The 19,054-nt window shown below is 43.4% G+C and overlaps 1 protein-coding gene across 1 annotated transcript in view; it reads left to right on the top strand.

The window, feature by feature from the left end:
- The first annotated feature begins 69 nt into the window (after positions 1-69).
- LOC143987650 (uncharacterized) overlaps positions 70-19,054 on the top strand; it is a 330,091-nt gene continuing 311,106 nt past the window's right edge. The window contains exon 1 of the mRNA XM_077486545.1: positions 70-223. Coding sequence (XP_077342671.1) covers positions 190-223 — 34 coding nt within the window. The 5' untranslated portion in view covers positions 70-189. The remainder of the gene's footprint in view (positions 224-19,054) is intronic.

Here is a 19,054-nt window from a genome sequence, read left to right on the forward strand (position 1 = left end):
TTTTATACTTTAGTTACTCCTAGTTCTAGTAGGCAAAGAATTCAGACCGGCCCCTTTAGATATGACCTGTGCAACCCGTGACTGTCGGGGGGTGGGGCTACATAGCTGAGTGGGTAACGCAGACGCAGAGCGCTAGAGTACGAGGCATGGAGGAAAACAAAATGGAGCGAAAGATGGGAAGATAAGCGAATGGCAAATAAAGGGAGGCCGTATGGGGCTCGAGGTGGGAAATAATAAAGAATCGTTTTTTGTTATGTATTTAGGGAAGTGTGCATGCGAGCAGAGTATGCACATTCTAGGCATGCTGTGTGTGTTTGTATAGGAAATTGAGGCAGGCATGTGTGTATGTGCTATGCTTCTCGTTATGAAGTCGATAAAACCATCCTACCTGATATGCCAGAATGGCTGTGGATGTATAGCGATCTTAAACCCAAAAACAAATGTATTAAATTGAAGATTACCAATTTTTCGATGTAGTTACTGCATACATATATTTTATATATATATATATATATATATATATATATATATATTGTTGTTATTATTATTAATTTTTTTTTTTTTAATTAAGCTTTTTCCTTTATTGTCATCGGGTGATTTTTACAGTCTGTCATTTTAAACTTTAGTAGGCTAAGCTGTTTTGCAAAAGTGGCAATTATAGGGCAGAGGAAAACCATTTCACATTGACAGGGGTGCTTGCAATGGTTAACTTTTTTAATTTATGTAAAACCTTTTTCCTAGGGGGGGGGGCGGACTGTTAAAATAATGCTCAGCTTATAAATCAAATTTTTACATTAAAATACTGCTGCTATATATGTGTTTTGCTGATCTGACACACGATCAACTGCACAGTTTGTCCAGTGCTGCGTTTTCAGGTAGGAGGAGATTTCCCCTACAGCCTGTATACGCCTACATGTGTGATGTCAATATTGTGTGACCTGAACAGTTCAACTAAAGCAGGAAATGTTCTCTCCAGCAATAGAGACTAAACTGAGCATGCGCAGGATGACTACCCTCTCTGTATTCTATGGTCTTGTCAAGACAGACAGTGCAGGAGGGAAGGATCTATCCATATAGTGTCAAAGAACCTTTTTACACAATGCAGAGGCTTAACCCCTTAAGTTCCACAGTGAGTATAACGAACATGCCATTCTGCATATACAGACAGATCTCACTCTTGTGGGTTTAACACTTTAATATATTCCTTGAATTAAAGGGTTAGTTCATCCTCCCCAAAAATCTGCCTATTCAGATAAGGAATGTCTGCAGATAAGAACAAACTGCAGCTTTGACTAAAGTTGAATATTGCCTTTGTTATAGGTTTAGGTAAGTTACATACCGCCTGAAGGCTGACTGGAATACTCCAATGATAATGCTAAGTGAGGCCTAGTCATTACTGCTCACCTCCTACATCACAGGAGTGGGCTCTCAAACGCAGAGCTCAGAGCTACTGTATCAAGAGAGAGAGCGCATATGTATTGGGCTGGATGGTTGAATCAAACACCAAAAAACATTTTTCTATGTTGGATGAGGTGAACAGTGGCCTCACTCAACAATGTCCTGAGAGGTTTCTAATTAGGCTTCAGAAGGCATGTAAATGGCCTACACCTATAGCAAGGGCATTATTCTACTTGCGTAAGAGCTGACCAATCTTTTTTTTTTTTTTTTTTTTTTTTTTTTTTTTTTCAGTGGTGAACTAAGCCCTTTTTAACCACATTCAGACCGGACCATTTTGATGGCTTAAGACCAGACTAGGGGGTGCACCGAATGTTTTTTTTTTTTTTTCGTGCCGAAAATAAAAAATACACTAGGCCGAAAACCAATACCGAAACAGCTTTAAAAAAAATATATATTTCCCAAGGCGTCTTTCAGGACAGCACCTGAGAGATAGCGACTCCTCCCTCCTCGTTAGGAAACACCTTCTTCCTCCAGACTTTAAAGGGAGGCACCTCCCTACCACACCTCAGTTATTGTCTTTCCTCTGGCCCAAAGGGAACATCTTTTGGGAGGGAGTCAGTTCTCTTGGGTGTTCCTGAGGGACAAGGCTTCCTTCCCTTTTTTTCCTCCTTAAGGGACCCGCTGTCCTCCCGACCTACCCAGGCCTCGGCAGCGGTAGCAAGCGGGCTCCTCTTCCCCTCTTGGTGCTCGGAGAGAGCCGAAGATTCGGTGGCCTGCACGTCCGTAGGCGCGGCGGCGCGCGTGTGCCGCCGCCATGTTTTTTTTGTTTTTTTTCCGGCGGTCGCGCCGGAAATGACAGAGCGGGTCACTGGGTCGGCTGAAACGTCGTTTCCGGCTTGGACGCAGGAGGGAGGACAGGAGCTGGTGCCTATTTCCGCTTCCGGTCCGGTGCAGATGCATTATGGGAGTCCGGAGGCGGCGTGTAGCCACAAGTGGAATTCTGCACACCTGTTATGGAAGATTCAGCGTCTGCAGCGGTGGGGACAGGCACCAGCAAAGCCCAGGTAGGAGGCAGCGGTTAAAGTCTGCCTTTTTTCTCCTATTTCCTGGCTTTTGGTCTCTGTTTTTTTTTTGCTTTCCCCCCCTGGTGGCAAGGGGCCTGTCTGGGCACTAGAAGCTGACTGGTTTCTTCTCAGTGCACCTGTGTGGTGATCCCTATCAAGGCTGAGACTGGGTCTCACTTAAGGGTTCCCTGTTATTTTTCCCTTTTTTATCTTTTTCTTCATAGGCTAAGAGCTCTGACCCAAAGAAGAGATGTCCTTCTTGCAGGGCCAAGCTGGGAGAAAATTGGAAGAAAACCCTGTGCAGTTGCCTGCATTACTTCTTTAGTTAAAGAGGAATCAGCCTCTGTAAAGAAGGAGCTATACGCCACGATTCAGAATTTTCGTGACTCACTAGTAAACCCGGCTGCTAGTCAGCCTTCCACTTTAGAGTCTTCCTAGGGGTCTTTCTCTATCCCATTGTTGGAATCTCTGCCTGAAGACCCTTCAGATAGGGAAAAGATGTCCGCTGCTCTTTCCGTTAAGGATTCGGAAGAGGAGTTGGAGGAGTCTGAGGTAGCCCCCTCTAAATTCAAACTGTCCCTTGAAGAGGTTGATGGGCTCCTTAAAGCCATTCATGCTACGCTTGGCTTAAGTGAGGAGAGAAAGGAATTATCACTCCATGACCGCATGTATGCTGGGTTGGATGAGCCTAAGGGCCAAACGTTCCCAGTTCATCCGGTCATCTCTGAAGCCATTAGGAAAGAATGGCAGGATCCTGAGAAAAAGCCCTTTTTCTCCAAAGCCCACAAAAGGCGTTTTCCTTTTGAGGAGGACCCTGCAGCAGTGTGGAACAAGGTGCCCAGATTGGATGCCGCCTTCTCCCAGGTCTCAAGGTCCACGGATCTGTCCTTTGAAGACATGGGAGTTTTGAGGGATCCGATGGACAAACGCATGGATCTTTTGCTCAAGAGATCATGGCAATCAGTTATGAGCAATTTAAAACCAGCAATGGCCACAACGTGTGTAGCCAGAAATGTAGAATTCTGGATTAACCAGTTAAAGTCACATATAGCTGCAGATTCCCCCAAACAGGAAATCTTAGATTCTTTTCCTACCCTGACTGCGGCAGTTGCTTATATTGCAGATGCCTCAGCTGAGGCAATGAAGATGTCAGCCAGGTCAGCAGCTCTAACTAATGCTGCAAGAAGAGCCTTATGGCTTAAAACCTGGCCCGGTGACTCGGCATCAAAGAACAAGCTGTGTGGGTTGCCCTTTTCAGGGGACCTTCTCTTCGGCCCTGACCTCGATAATATTCTGGACAGGACAGCCGATAAAAAGAGATCCTTCCCGGTCAAAAAGAAAAAGCAGGTACCAAAACATCTTTTTCGACCTCAAAAAACTCAGGATCAGGACAGCAAATTGCAGGGGAGAAGGAAAAATTGGTCCATCCCGAAGCCGAAAGGTAGAGGCGGAATTCTCTTCCGTCCTCCTACACAGGCCGAGAAATCTCAATGACTCGTCTCTGCGGGTGGGCGGAAGACTACAAGAATTTCTTCCGCAGTGGTCAGGGATAACTTCAAATCAGTTTATCCTGACCACTCTCACGCAGGGTTACACACTCGAGTTTGCCAACAACCCCCCAAAAAGGTTCCTGATTACAAACACCCCGCGGGACTCGGTAAGGGCCCTGGCCATGAAGTCCTCTCTAGAGGAACTGATGCAGCAGGGTGTAGTGGTACAGGTGCCCCTGCAAGAACAGCAGGAGGGGTTTTATTCCCATGTTTTCCTAGTAAAAAAACCGACAGGAAAATTTCGGTTGATTCTCAAACTAAAACCGTTAAACGAGTCCATCAGGTACAGAAAGTTCAAGATGGACTCAATTTTTTCAGTCAGGAATCTGTTGACGCCAGGATGTTTTATGGCGTCAGTGGATTTAAAGGATGCATACCTACATGTTCCGATCTCTCCCCAGTCTCAGAAGTTCCTCAGGCTGGCGGTGAGGTTGGGGGGTGTGGTTCATCATCTCCAGTTCAGGGCCTTACCCTTCGGTGTGTCATCATCTCCCCGAATTTTTACCAAAGTAATGGCAGAAGCTTTAGCTCCGCTGCGACTTCAGGGAATCGCAGTTTTTCCTTATTTAGACGATCTGCTGTTTTTCGCCCCATCCAGCGAGGAATTGCAGATCAATCTAGGCAAAGCTCGCAGCCATCTGGAGGCTCTGGGGTGGATTTTGAACCTCCAAAAGTCGTCCCTAAACCCATCCCAGGAGATTCGGTTTTTAGGGTATCTAATAAATTCGGTGGATCAAAAAATCTTCCTTCCCTTAGACAAAAAGGACAGGATTTCCGGTGCAGTTTCTTTACTGCAGACCAGCCAAAATCTGACAGTAAGGCAGGTTATGTCAGCTTTGGGGGTTCTAACCTCAACAATGCCAGCAGTCCAGTGGGCAAGAATGCATTTCAGGTGTCTGCAGGCTTTTCTTCTAAAATCTTGGGATCATACAGTGGCATCCCTAGAGGCAGAGGTAAGAGTGTCAACCCAGGTGAAAAGGTCCCTATGGTGGTGGAAAAGACAGGATGTCTTATCAGAAGGGTTAGTCTGGGCTTTTCCAGTTGAGAAAAGACTAACAACCGACGCCAGTTCCTGGGGGTGGGGAGCCCATCTAGGAACACGTTTTATTCAGGGATCCTGGGCCAAAGAGGAGGCAGTAAGGTCCTCAAACTGGAGGGAGCTCAAGGCGATTGCCTTGGCTCTGGAATTGTTTGTTCAGGAGCTTCAGTCACATCACGTTCAGGTCCTAACAGACAATGCCACGGCGGTGGCTTATTTAAACAGGCAGGGGGGTACAAGAAGCAGGTCGCTTCAAGTACTGGCCATGGAGATCCTTCGGTGGGCAGAAAAACATTTGTTATCTCTATCAGCAGTCCACCTAAAAGGGGATCTAAACAGGTTAGAGGACTTCCTAAGCAGAAACGCTATTCGGGAAGCGGAATGGTCTCTAAACCCGGAGGTATTTGCAATGATTGGAAATGGGGGCTACCAGAGGTGGACCTGTTCGCCTCAAGGGAGAACTCCCAGGTTCCCCAGTTCTTTTCCCTGGACAGTCGCGATGGCTCACTGGGCACAGATGCGCTAGCTTATCCATGGGAATTCTGTCTTTGCTACGCGCTTCCCCCATTTCAGTTAATTTTAAGGAAAATTCAGAAGGAAAAGGTGCCAGTTATTCTAATCACGCCCTTTTGGCCAAAGAGGGCCTGGTTTTTGACAGTTCTAGGTCTGGCAATCAAGCCTTGTTGGCATCTGCCCCTCAGGCACGATCTGTTGTTGCAGGGCCCAGTAAACCATCCAGGATTGGTCAGCTTGGCCCTCACGGCCTGGTCTCTGAAAGGCAGCTCCTTAGGAGCAAGGGGTTTTCCAGCCGTTTGATCTCTACCCTTTTGGCAAGTAGGAAAAGGGTTACAGGGGCCATTTATTCTAAGGTTTGGAAGCATTATAAAACATGGTGTTTTTCAGCCGCCCAGGTTCTAGGGAGCCTTGTCTCCATCTTGGAGTTTTTACAAGATGCAGCAGACAAGGGACTAGCAGTTAGTACCCTGAAAGTGCAGGTAGCAGCTCTGACAGTGTTCTTGGAAAGATCTGTGGCCTCAGATCCGCTGGTGATCAGATTCTTTAGAGCCCTTAAAAGGTCTAGGCCAGCACCTATTAAAGTTTTTCCTAGATTGGATTTGTCGGTAGTCCTACAGTCTCTAACAAGGGGTCCTTTTGAGCCCCTTGAGGAGGCGCCCCTTAGGTTTCTCACATTAAAGACCGTTTTTCTGATTGCCATTGTCTCTGCACGCAGGATCAGTGAGCTAAATGCTCTGTCAGTTAAAGAACCGTATCTATCCATTTTTCCTGACAGTTATTCTTAGAACAGATGCAAAATTCTTACCGAAGGTAGCTTCAGTTCAGAACCGTTTACGGGACATAGTACTTCCAACCTTTTGCGTTAACCCCAAAGGAGATAAGGAGACTCTTTTTTTCCATACGTTGGACGTCAGGAGGACTCTGTTGAGTTATCTAGAAAGGACGGAGTCCTTCAGACGTTCAGATTCACTGTTTGTACTTTTCTTGGGAAGTAAAAAGGGTTTCCAAGCTTCTAAAGTTACTTTAGCTAGATGGCTGAAATTATCTATCTCGGAGGCATATTCCCAGGCAGGATTATCCCCTCCAGCAGGAATTTGTGCACACTCAACCAGGGCTCTGGCATCTACATGGGCAGAGAGCTGGTGCCACCCCTGAGCAGATCTGCAAGGTGGCGACATGGTCGAGTTTTCACACATTTGTGAAACATAGACTGGACCTCACTTCGGCCAGCGATCAGGCGTTTGGCAGAAAGGTCCTGCAAGCTGTTGTCCCGCCCTAAGGGGTAAGTCTCTGTTATCCTCTCAGGTGCTGTCCTGAAAGATGCCTTGGGAAAGACCAAGTTAGACTTACCAGTAACTTGTTTTCCAGAAGTCTTTCAGGACAGCAATATCCCGCCCTATGGTATTGTATTATGCTACGCTGTGACCAGCTTATATGTTTGTGTTCCAGCCTGGGCCGGAGGTTCTCTTCTACAACTGAGGTGTGGTAGGGAGGTGCCTCCCTTTAAAGTCTGGAGGAAGAAGGTGTTTCCTAACGAGGAGGGAGGAGTCGCTATCTCTCAGGTGCTGTCCTGAAAGACTTATGGAAAACAAGTTACCGGTAAGTCTAACTTGGTCTTTTTATACAGGAGATGGTCAGGGACTGGGGACGTGGTACAGGAGATGGTCAGGGACTGGGGACGGGGTACAGGAGGTGTCCCATATTGCAGCCAGTGTGTGCCCCCATATTGCAGCCAGCCTGTGAAGGGAAGAGAGGAGAGCCACCTCCGCCGCCTGTTTGATCACAGCGCCGGGAACATCACAGCCCCTCCCCCTTGTCCGGGCACTTTGATAGACAGATCATCCGTTCAATCCTGTGGGTTATCTGTCTATCAAAGTGCCCGGACAAGGGGGAGGGGCTGTGTGTGACGGTGCGGCCAGGAACACACAGCTATTGAAATGAAAGCTGTAATGTTCCCAGCGATGTGATCAAACAGGCGGCGGAGGTGGCTCTCCTGCACTATAGGACACCCCCATGATGGGCGGGACCACCAGGCCACGCCCCATTTTCGGCTCCATTATCGGCCGTTTTTTATTTTCGGCCGATATGTTTTGGCAGCCGAAATTTCGGTGCATCCCTAGACCAGACCACTTTGTGCGATTCGGCACTGCGTCACTTTAACTGGCAATTGCACAGTCACTTTAACTGGCAATTGTCGTGCAAAGTGGCTCCCAAACAAAATTGACGTCTTTTTTATTTTATTTTTTCCCCCACAAATAGAGCTTTCTTTTGGTGGTATTTGATCACCTCTGCGTTTTTTTTTTTTTTTGCGCTATAAACAAAAATAGAGGGACAATTTTGAAATAAACACATTCTTTTTTTACTTTTTGTTATAATAAATATCCCCCAAAAATATATAAAAAATAAATAAAAAAATAAATAAATTTTCACCCTCAGTTTAGGCCAATACGTTTTCTTCTACATAGTTTTGGTAAAAAAAAACGCAGCGATTATTGATTGGTTTGTGCAAAAGTTATAGCGTTTACAGAATAGGGGATAGTTTTATGTCATTTTTATTTTATTTTTTTACTAGTAATGGTGGTGATCATCGTTTTTTTTTTTTTTTTTTAATTGTCACTGCAATATTATGGCAGACACTTCGGACATTTTTGACACATTTTTGGGACCATTTATACAGCATTCAATGCTATACAAATGCATTGATTCCTGTGTAATTGACACTGGCAGTGAAGGGGTTAAGTGTTCCTAGGGGCATGTTACTAACTGTGGGGGGCTGGGCTTTGTGTTAGTGAACACAGATCTCTGCTCCAATAACATTGAGCAGAGATCAGCGTCACTTGTTGCTAGGCAGAACAGGGAGATGCGCATGTGATGGGAGGGCGACATTTTAAAATGGACGTACCTGTACACCAATATGCCTGCCTGTGCCATTCTGCCTACGTACATTGGTGTGCGCTGGTCGGGGAGTGGCTAAAGTAACATTAGCCCTTTAACCACTTCCCAACCGGCACACGCTGATTTACATCGGCAGAATGGCATGGGCGGGCAAATGGGCCTACCTGTACGTCCCTTTAAATTTGCTGCTGTGCCATCACATGTGTGTGCTGGTCGCGACCTCCGTGAGTCGGATTGCGGGTCCCGCGGACTCTATCGCCGCTGGGATACCCACAATCGTTTCACGGGGAGGAAGAAAGGGGAGGTGCTAATGTAAGCAAGCTTCTCCCCGTTCTGCCTAGTGACAGTGTCACTAATCTCTCTGCTACCTGTCATCGGGAGCAAAGATCAGTGATGTGTCACACACAGCCACGCTCCCACAGTTAGAAACATACCCCAGGGCACACTTAACCCCTGCACTGCCACCTAGTAGTTAACCCCTTCACTGCCAGTGTCATTTACACAGGAATCGGTGCATTTGTATAGCACTGATTAAAAAATAAATAAAAATTTAATAAAAATGCCATAAAACTATCCTTCTTTTTATTTTTTTTTTATTTATTTATTTTTTTAATTTTTTTTTTTTTTTTTTTTGTAAACACTATAACTTTTGCGCAAACCCATCAATGAACGTACATTCCAATATTATTATTTTTTTTTTTTTTTTTTTTTTCGAAAAATATGTTAAAGAATACAGATCGGCCTAAACTGAGGAAAACATTTATTTTTGGGGGATATTTTATAGCTAAATGTAAAAAAAAAAAAAAAGTGACGCAGTGCCGAATCCCAAAAAGTGGTCTGGTCTTTGGCCAGCAAAATGATTCCGGGCTTAAATGGTTAAGGTAACATTAACCACTACAATACAGGGCACTTTCGCCCCCTTCCTTCCCAGCCCAACTTTCAGCTTTCATCGCTCTAGCGCTTTCAATGACAATTGCGCGGTCATGCTACACTGAATGAAATTGTTATCATTTTGTTCGCACAAATAGAGCTTTATTTTGGTGGTATTTATTCACGACTCCGTCTTTTATTTTTTGCGATATACCGTAAGCGCAAAAAATGTGGAAATTTGGAAAAAAAACAATATTTTCTTTTTTCTATTTGAAAAGAAATCCAATAAAATCAAATTTTGTCATAAATTTAAGCCAAAATGTATTCTGCTACATGTTTTTGGTAAAAAAAATTCATTTAAGTGTATAATAATTGGTTTGTGTGATCAGGGACATATGTACGCAAATGATCATGTACATATGTGTGCAGATAATCATTGGGACATGTGATTTTAGTGGGACATATGTGGGGGACATGTTTTTATTATTAGGGACATGTGTTTTTATTATTTGGGGACATGTGTGTTTTGGGGACATATGTGGGGACTGTGTTTGTACTGTGTTGTGTGTTGACACTAGACTGATGATCAGGGAGTAGAAAGCTGTAAAAAACAGCTCATACTCACTGATCATCAGCCGGCTGCAGCGTTCTGCTCTCCTCTCCTCAGCGATGACTTCCGTGTGAGGAGAGGAGAGCCGATTGCCTAGCAACCGGCTGTTTGTTTACATCACATGACGGCCGTGATTGGACACGGCCGTCATGTGATCAGGAGGGCCAATCACAGAGCCCTCCTGCCGATCTGAGATGTGCCGTGTCTTGGTGACACGAGCACATCGGGATCGCGCCGCTGCGCGGGCACGCGCGCGATCCCGCTACTTCTGAAGGACGTTCCTGAACGTCCTATCAGGAGTAGACGACTCCCACCCGGCCGTATATATGCATTGGCCGGGTGGGAAGTGGTTAAGGACCAAGCCTCTTTCTGAGATTTGGTGTTTACAAGTTAAAAACAGTTTTGTTGTTGTTGGTTTTTTTTTTTTTTTTTTTTGCTAGAACATTACTTAGGAAAATAAAAATATATAATAATGTTTGAGGGTTCTAACACCCTAGAGCAGTGGTCATCAACCCCTTCCTCGGGACCCACCAACAGGCCAGGTTTGCAAGATAACTGAAATACATTACAGGTGATATTTGCTGCTCAGTGATTGCAGTATTCTAGTCTGCATCTCCACAAGGTAATACATACAACCTGGCTGTTAGTGGGCCCTGAGGACAGGGTTGATGACCACTGCCTTAGAGAATGAAATGGTGGTCGTTGCAATACTTTGTTACACCGTATTTGCACAGCAGTCTTATAAGCGCACTTTGTTTTGGAAAAAATACACTTATTTTTTAATAAAATAAAAAAAAGATAAGTTAAGTTAACCCAATTTTTTTTATATTGTGAAAGATCTTACGCCAAGTAAAGTGATACCCAACATGTCAAGCTTCAAAATCGTGCCTGTTCGTGGAATGGCAACAAACATTTACCCTTAAAAATCTCTATAGGCAAGGTTTAAAAAAAAATCTACAGGTTGCATAAAACATGAGTTAGAGGAGGTCTAGGGCTAGAATTATTGTTCTCTCTATACCGACCATGGCGATACCTCACATGTGGTTTGAACACAGTGTTCATATGCGGGTGCTGCTCAGGTGTGCGTTTTTGCTTCTGCATGTAAGCTCCATGGGACGGGAGCTGTTTGAATTTTTTTTTTTATTTCTACATTGTTCTTTAAAAAAAAAAATTGTCACTTTTGTCCCTTGTAACAGAAAAAAAGCATGGCAGGACATCTTAAATATGAGATCTGGGGTCAAAAAGAAATGCAATAAAATTTTTTTAAAAAGTCCCTTTTTAAGAGCTTTGGGCGGAAGTGACGTTTTGATGTCACTTCCGCCCTGCAATGTTGTGCAGACGGGTGGTGGCCATCTCCCCCTCACACGTCTCCATACCAAGCCAGGGAGCAGACCCAATGGCCTCCGCCACAACCAACGGCTCCGGTAAGCGGCGGGGGGGGGGGCCCTCTCCCACCTCCGATAAAAGTGATCTTGCAGCGAATCCACCACAGAGATCGCTCTTATCGGTAACCGGATCGCTCACTTTTGAAATTAATTAATTTTGGTTAAATTAACCACTTGCCAACTGGGCCATAGCTGAATGTCGGCTAATTCCTGCCCCCAGGGAGCGCACCCAGGAATGTCTTTGACCACTGGGTCCTCCAGATGCTGTACGTCAAGGATCGGGGGCAAAGGGCTGCTGTCATTGCCGCTTTACCCTGATCCTTGACTGAGCAATCAACAAACCGGTGTCATCTCCGGTTCTCTCCACTGCTCACATCAATCACATTAGCAGATGGTGAAGCTGCAGCGTGAGGCTGTGTGTGCTTATTTCTTTCAAGTCCAAGTGCCCAGTTAGTGCCCAGCCTGTTCTGTACAGTGCCTATCATTGGATCCTCATCAGTGCCATAAAAATGTGTAAAAATAAATAAAATGTTTTTATTATCTTTTTGCATTTTCCAGAAAAATTGAAAAAAAATGACATGTTCAAAAGACTTATTATGCCTCCTAGAATATATGTTGGGGTGTTTTTCTTTCCAAAATGGTGTCATTTTGTAGGTGTTTCCATTGTCATGGTGCCCAGTGCCTTCAAAAGTGATAGGTTGTCACGACATTATATGTGTAATTTATGCTTCTAGAATGCTTGACTTGGCTCCCTGCATGTTGGGCCTCTGTATGTGGTCAGGCTGTGAAAAAGTCTCACATGTGGTATTGCCATACTCAGGAGGAGTAGCAAAATGCATTTTGGGGTGTAAATGGAAGTATACATATTGGGGATCGACCAATATAATTTTTTTGGTGCCGATACGATACTGATATTTCTGCCACCACTCAGGCCAATTATTATGCAGTGGCGCGACTACCAGTGATATATGTGAGAAGGGATGCAAAGCTCGATGGAAAAAGAGGGTATAAGAATACCATAGGGGGGAGTAATAGATATCAATTGCTAACTAAAGGTGCTATTCTGCCGCTGTGTCGACATACACGGGCCCTGTTTCCACAAAACTGGCCCCCGAGTATCCATGCAGGCACAGGTGGTAGGGAGGCCGGTCCATCCAGAGAGACCTCCCCTGTTGCATCAAGAATGGCAAGGAAAGAGGCTGGGGAGAAGCAAGCCAGTGGATAAGTGGGAGCAAAGATGAGGGAGAAGGACTCAATCCTGACAGTAGGATACTGTTCCCAGATTTAAAGGAGAATATTCTGAGCTTTGAATTCCCAATCTATCCAGCCCATCTCCAGGATAATAGTTGTTCGAATAAAGCCATGCAGTAACATAAGCCGGAATTTTCTAAAACAAAAAAGAGAAAACATAAAAAAGATTTAAATTGTTTGGTATATTAATTAGAAAAAACTTTTTACAAAAATCAACTTTTTATTATCTATAGAAAACTTAGAAAGGATTGATTCTATACAAAATATGCATAGTACAAGAAGATCATGTTATGGAACGCCTATAAAAATAAAGTGAATTCATTAATTTGGGAACAATCAATTATCCTGATGATACAGGAAGATCTACTTCAAATCAAGTATACAGAGATAGAGATACAGGAAATAAGTGTGTTACATGTAGTGAGCACAAAACAGAATGCAAACTAAAAAAAAAAAAAAAAAAAAAAAAAAAGGAAAGCCCGACCAAAATGCACATAAGAAATAGGTGAGATGGAAATGAGATCCAATGCTACAATCAGTGAGTATGGCGAGTCATATAGCAGAGAGGGCACCAAAAGGCAAAAGTAGTTTACAAAAAATGTTAATGTTAAAACTAATATATTCTTTCAAACCAGGGTATTTAGTCGCATCCAAGTTATGTATCCATCTTGTTTCAAGTTGTAATAAAGTAGAATCGATCTCTCCACCTCGAACATGTGTAGGTACACATTCAAGAGCGGAGAATCGTACCATATTGGAATCAAAATCATGTTGGTGACCAATATGTCTATTAAGAGCTGTTGTACATGAACGCTTAGATACTGGCAACATATCTCTAATTCGCTTAAAAAAAGACGTTTGCTTTTGCCGATGTAGAAACATCCACAGTGGCAACTAGTAAGGTAGACCACCCCTACTGTTTTGTATGTAACGTTATATTTAATGGTATGTTGAGAGCCATTGGGCAGAGGATTATGAGTAGAATTAGAGATAAATGAACAAATGTCACAAGATCCACAAGGAATGTGCCTCTCTAAGCCCTTGTACACACGGTCGGAGAATCCTTCGGAATGTGTCCTATCGGACCGTGTCGTCGGATAATCCGACTGTGTGTGGTATGCATGGGACTGATTCCGTCGGACCCAATTTTCCAACATGTAGGAAATATTTTGCGACCAACTGGGCCAATCGGACATACTCCGATCATGTGTAGAGAATTTTGATCGGACCAAGTGCCACGCATGCTCAGATCAAATTCCTACATCAAAGCTATTGGCTACTAGCCTGAATGTAGTCCCATCGTAACGAAATTACGTCATCATGTTCTGAAAGATCGGATTTTTTGCCAACTTTGTCCGACCGTGTGTATGCAACAGTTTCGGACAAGATCCGACGGATTTGGTTGTGGAAATCTCCGACCGTGTGTACAGGGGCTTAGAGAGTCTGGTTGGCTGTTGGGACGCAAAGTGACTGGTTACAAGAAGATCTTTCATAGACAAAGATCTTCGATCTGTAATTAACAGATAAGGCTTTATGTATTTCTGAATTGTTTGATCGGTCACAAGTAGTGGCCAATATTTCATTAGAATCTTTCATTTGAGAGTGTTGTCGTTAGTATTGAGTAATGATTCGAATTGGTTGATCCGTCATAGGAGGTTTTTTTTGTAATAAATGAGATCATTCCTATTTAATTTGGCCACTTTGAAAGTTCTTTTGAGAAGTGATTTACTATAGCCTCGCTGATTTAACCTGTCATACAGGTCATTCACAGCCGTCTGAAATTCAACATCCAAAGTGCAGTTGCGTCGAAGACGTAAATATTGGCTGTATGGAATACTATTGAGCAAAGGCTGAGGGTGTGCACTTTTGGCATGCAAAATGGTGTTAACAGATGAGGGTTTACAATGCAAGGAAGAACTAATTCTTCCATCGTCGTCCACCATAATTTACAAGTCAAGAAAATTTATTTTGGATTGGCTGCATTCCATTGTAAACTTTAAATTGTAATCATTAATGGCTAATCTGTCTAAAAGCTGCAGGAGTTCACCCTTAGTACCGGTCCTAAATAAAAGGATGTCATTGATATAACGATGCCATCCCATAATATGCCAAACTAAGCTGAAAAGTTGATCGTTGGCAAAGATTTCCCTCTCCCACCCCTCCAGGTACAGATTGGCATATGAGGGGGCGCACTTGGTGCCCATTGCCACACCCTGCACCTGGAGGAAATGGGAGGTATTGAATATAAAAAAAATGTGTCAGGATGAACTCCAGCAGCTGAAGCACAAACCACCGTAAGATTCAAAGGTAGAACCTCGTTCACTCAACTGCACTTGAATGACTTGGATTCCCTTTGCATGTGGAATGGAATTGTAGAGACGTTCAACATCCAAGGCAACCAACCAGGTGTCCGGAGGAAGTTGTTTGCCAGCTACAAATGCGTAGTAAGTCCATTGTATCTTTGACATAGGATAAAGATGGCACATGTGGAAATGGGTATTTGTCAACTAAGGCACTTGCGTTTTCAGTCAGTCCTTGACAACCTGACACAATCGGTCGACCTAGAGGGTTAGTCATTGACTTGTGCAATTTAGGCAAAGAGTAGAAAGTAGGTGTTTTACGGTATCTAACATTTAGATATTTCCAAGTGTTTAAGTCAATAACACCTGATTGATAAGCCTTAAAGACTAGTCGGTAGTATTCTGCATTCGAGTTCTCAACTACAGCTTTAGAGATGGGGCGATACCAATGTCGGTTGCCTAGGATGTCCAGGCAAATACTTTTATAGGCCTGGGCATCCATTACACAGACATTGCCCCCTTTGTCCGCAGGTTTTATCACCAAATTGGGGTGACTTTGGAGAACTTTAAGAGCTTGACGATGTTTGGGAGATCAGTTGTATGATTCAAGATTTTTAATCTCAAATGGGCATTTGTTCACCAAATTACAAATATTGGGATTTGTTTGTAGTAGAGGAAATTATTTGGCCTTAGGTTTGAAGGATGTAGGTGGGGGGAAGGATACACCAGGGACCACAACTCCTGGCAGATTGGGCCCTGGTAGTTGATCATCTTCTGTGTGTGTCCCTCCTCCCACAGAGACATCAAGTCATCCATAGCTTGAAGTTCACTTTGTGAGAATTCCATGGGTGGAAAATCCAAACAGGCAGTTTCATTAGATTTATCATATACGACTTTGAACATAAGCCTTCTCGCAAAAAGATGTATATCTTTGACAAATTGAAACCTATCCAAATGAGCTTAAGGGCAAAAAGTCAGACCCAGTTTAACCACTACAATACAGGGCACTTTCACCCCCTTCCTTCCCAGCCCAATTTTCAGCTTTCAGCGCTCTCGCACTTTCAATGACAATTTCGCGGTCATGCTACACTTTACCCAAATTAAATTTTTATCATTTTGTTCGCACAAATAGTTTTATTTTGGTGGTATTTATTCACGACTCCGTTTTTTATTTTTTGCGTTACAAGCATAAAAATAGCAGAAATTTTGGGAAAAAAAACTATTTTCTTTTTTCTATTTGAAAAGAAATCCAATAAAATCAAATTTTGTCATAAATTTAAGCCAAAATGTATTCTGCTACATGTTTTTGGTAAAAAAAAAATCCGTTACATGTATAATAATTGGTTTGTGTGATCAAGGACATATGTACGCAAATGATCATGTACATATGTGTGCAGGTGATCACGTACATATGTGTGCAGATAATCATTGCAAAATGCGATTTTTAGTGGGACATATGTGGGGGACGAGTGTTTTTTTTTTTTTTTTGTTTTTTTTAATTTAGGGACATGTCTTTTTATTGTTTGGGGACACGTGGTGACGTGTATTGTGGTGACGTGTGTTTACACTGTGTCGTAACACTAGACTAGTGATCAGTGAGTAAAAAGCTGTAAAAACACTCCCTGATCACCAGCCGGCTGCAGCGATCTGCTCTCCTCAGCGACGACTTCCGTGTGAGGAGAGCCGATTGCCTAGCAACCGGCTGTTTGTTTACATCACATGACGGCCGTGATTGGACATGGCCGTCATGTGATCAGGAGGGCCAATCAGAGCCCTCCCGCCGATCCGAGATGCCCCGTGTCTGGGTGACACAAGCACATCGGGGATTGCGCCGCTGCGTGGGCGCACGCGCGATCCTCCTCCTACTGACGGACGTTCCTGAACGTCCAGTCAGAAGGAGGCGGCTCCCACCCGGCCGTATATGTACATTGGCCAGGTGGGAAGTGGTTAAGTACCTGAATTTGTTCCTCAAGGAGACCGAGGATAAGTTCACCACCTCTAAACCAGAGGCTCTTTTAACAGAGGTGGTGGGGGTGGGTGTAGTTTGGGTTCTCACTAAAAAAAATCGGTGCGCTATGAGGATCAATAGATTGAGAACTTAAAGGGAACATAGAAGAAAGTGTGGGTTCACTTACTCTGCGAATCAATGAGGAGGGGTGAGAAAGTGATGAAGGTGCTGGTGTGTCGGTGCGATTTGTGCAGAAGACTGAATTGTAGTAACATGAGAAGATATTTACTTTGTCCAAGGTGTGGAAACCTGTGACGTGGATGGTTTCGAATGAACCATAGGGAATCGTTGTGACGTACCGGAAGTGTGAGGTAGTGGACATGCCTGAACTGTCTCCTTTTCTTGGGAATCCTTTCTTGGGATCAATCTCTATAAGAGGTGGAAGTGCTGGAAGAAAATGAAACCGCATTAGGAATATTGCTTTCTATGTGAGGTACATCAAAGATAGGTGATTTTCTGTTAGATATAGTAGCATTAGTTTGGTGCCATTTGTACGCATAATTATTGTCATGTTGTCAGGCCGATTTATCACGGCGAAACTTTCCTTCTTTAGCATTAATAATATCTCTAGTATATTGCTCAAGAGATATTCGCATTTTGTTTTCTCGCTATGTAAAGCATGCAGGATCTTCTAAAATGGTGTTATCCTCATACCAATTGGTAATCAAGTTGTTCCAATTCTACTTCATGTTGTTTTAATCATTATCAAGATCATTTGGAAGGAACAGGTTATCCTCCCAGGATTTTTTTTTAAAGAATCACTGACTTTTCTGATATTGGGGAAGATTTAAATTCCAAGTCCCCACGGGACAACCTAGTGATCAGAATATTTTTCAAAATGAGTTTTGTGCCAATAAATTCTTTCTTTTCGCTCTAAGAGACCTTGTAGTGTCATAAAGGAACGGTCTAGATCAGCATCCGTAGAATTTGCGTCCTTCCTAGAGGACCGAATTTTAGTCATAAAGCCCTCCCATGCCTCCCCAAAAAATGCCGCCATCATCAAACCGTGTAGCACTGGTATGTGGAGAAATTACTGCTAGACATATCTGAAAAAATAAAAAGGGAAATAGCAAGTAAAAAGAAACAAAAAATAGATATTGTTGGATCGTGTCAACAAGGTGAAAAACTTTTAACTTCTCTACTCCCTGCAGTCACAATATGGTGGTTTGATGGGTTGGATTGCCTTCCACCTGAGGGGACTGCTCCATTCATCTCATGCTGAGGACAGGATCTGGGGTATGTATGCACCCAGTGTATTTGATATTTAATACACATTCTTATGGGGAGCATTTTTGGGGTGAGCACATTTCCCAATCAAACTTCATCTGATTGTAAGGTCTCTCTAAATAAGTCATGCAATACATAACCCTAAATTTTATTTAATGCTCTTGTTATTGTTATGTTCTTATAGCCTACTACCTCATCTTTTTTTTAATTGGTCAAGTTCTGGTTCCCCTGAAGAAGCCATTGTAATGGTGAAACATGTTGGGATATTCTTGCGTATCTATAAGGTCGCCACCATCTTTGGCCAACTCAACCTACTAGACGTGTATTTTAACCTAATTACCCTTGTGTATTTTGATTATCCCCTTTTGTATTAACTAAAATCTTTGAATCTGTATTTCATATAGTCTGTCTTTTTAGAACTAATTTGTTTTCATCTGATTGATTGATAGGCACCGTAATAATCCCCATTTTCCCAATCACTCTACAAAATTATTAATCTTCCTAGCGATATGTCAGAGATGGGGTATTCTGGACATGGACCTATTTGCGTCCATATTCAACAACAAAGTCAACAACTTTGTGTCGAGCAAAAGGGATCTGCTAGCAGGTGGAACAGACGCATTATTCTTCCCATAGGATCAGTTTTCACTGATCTGTGCTTTTCCTCCAGTTCTGCTATGTCCCGCTTAATCCTGCAGAGAAGGTGCGGAATGAAAGGAGGTGATTCTGGTGGGTCCCAGAAGATCTTTATTTACTGAGATCACAAAGATGGCAGTAGGAGTCCTTCGGGCTCTGCCATTATAGCCAGATCTTCTCGCACAAGGTCTGATATTTCATCCTACCTTACGGACAAAAAATGTAAGGCTTCATGCACACGTGTGATGCCATCGCAAACTCTGATGGACACATGCTTTTAAAAGCTGATACTGGACTTAAGAAGC

The sequence above is a fragment of the Lithobates pipiens genome, unplaced genomic scaffold (genome assembly GCF_037356315.1).
Source record: "Lithobates pipiens isolate NorthernLeopardFrog02 unplaced genomic scaffold, aLitPip1_a1.2 Scaffold_18, whole genome shotgun sequence".
NCBI lineage: Eukaryota > Metazoa > Chordata > Amphibia > Anura > Ranidae > Lithobates > Lithobates pipiens.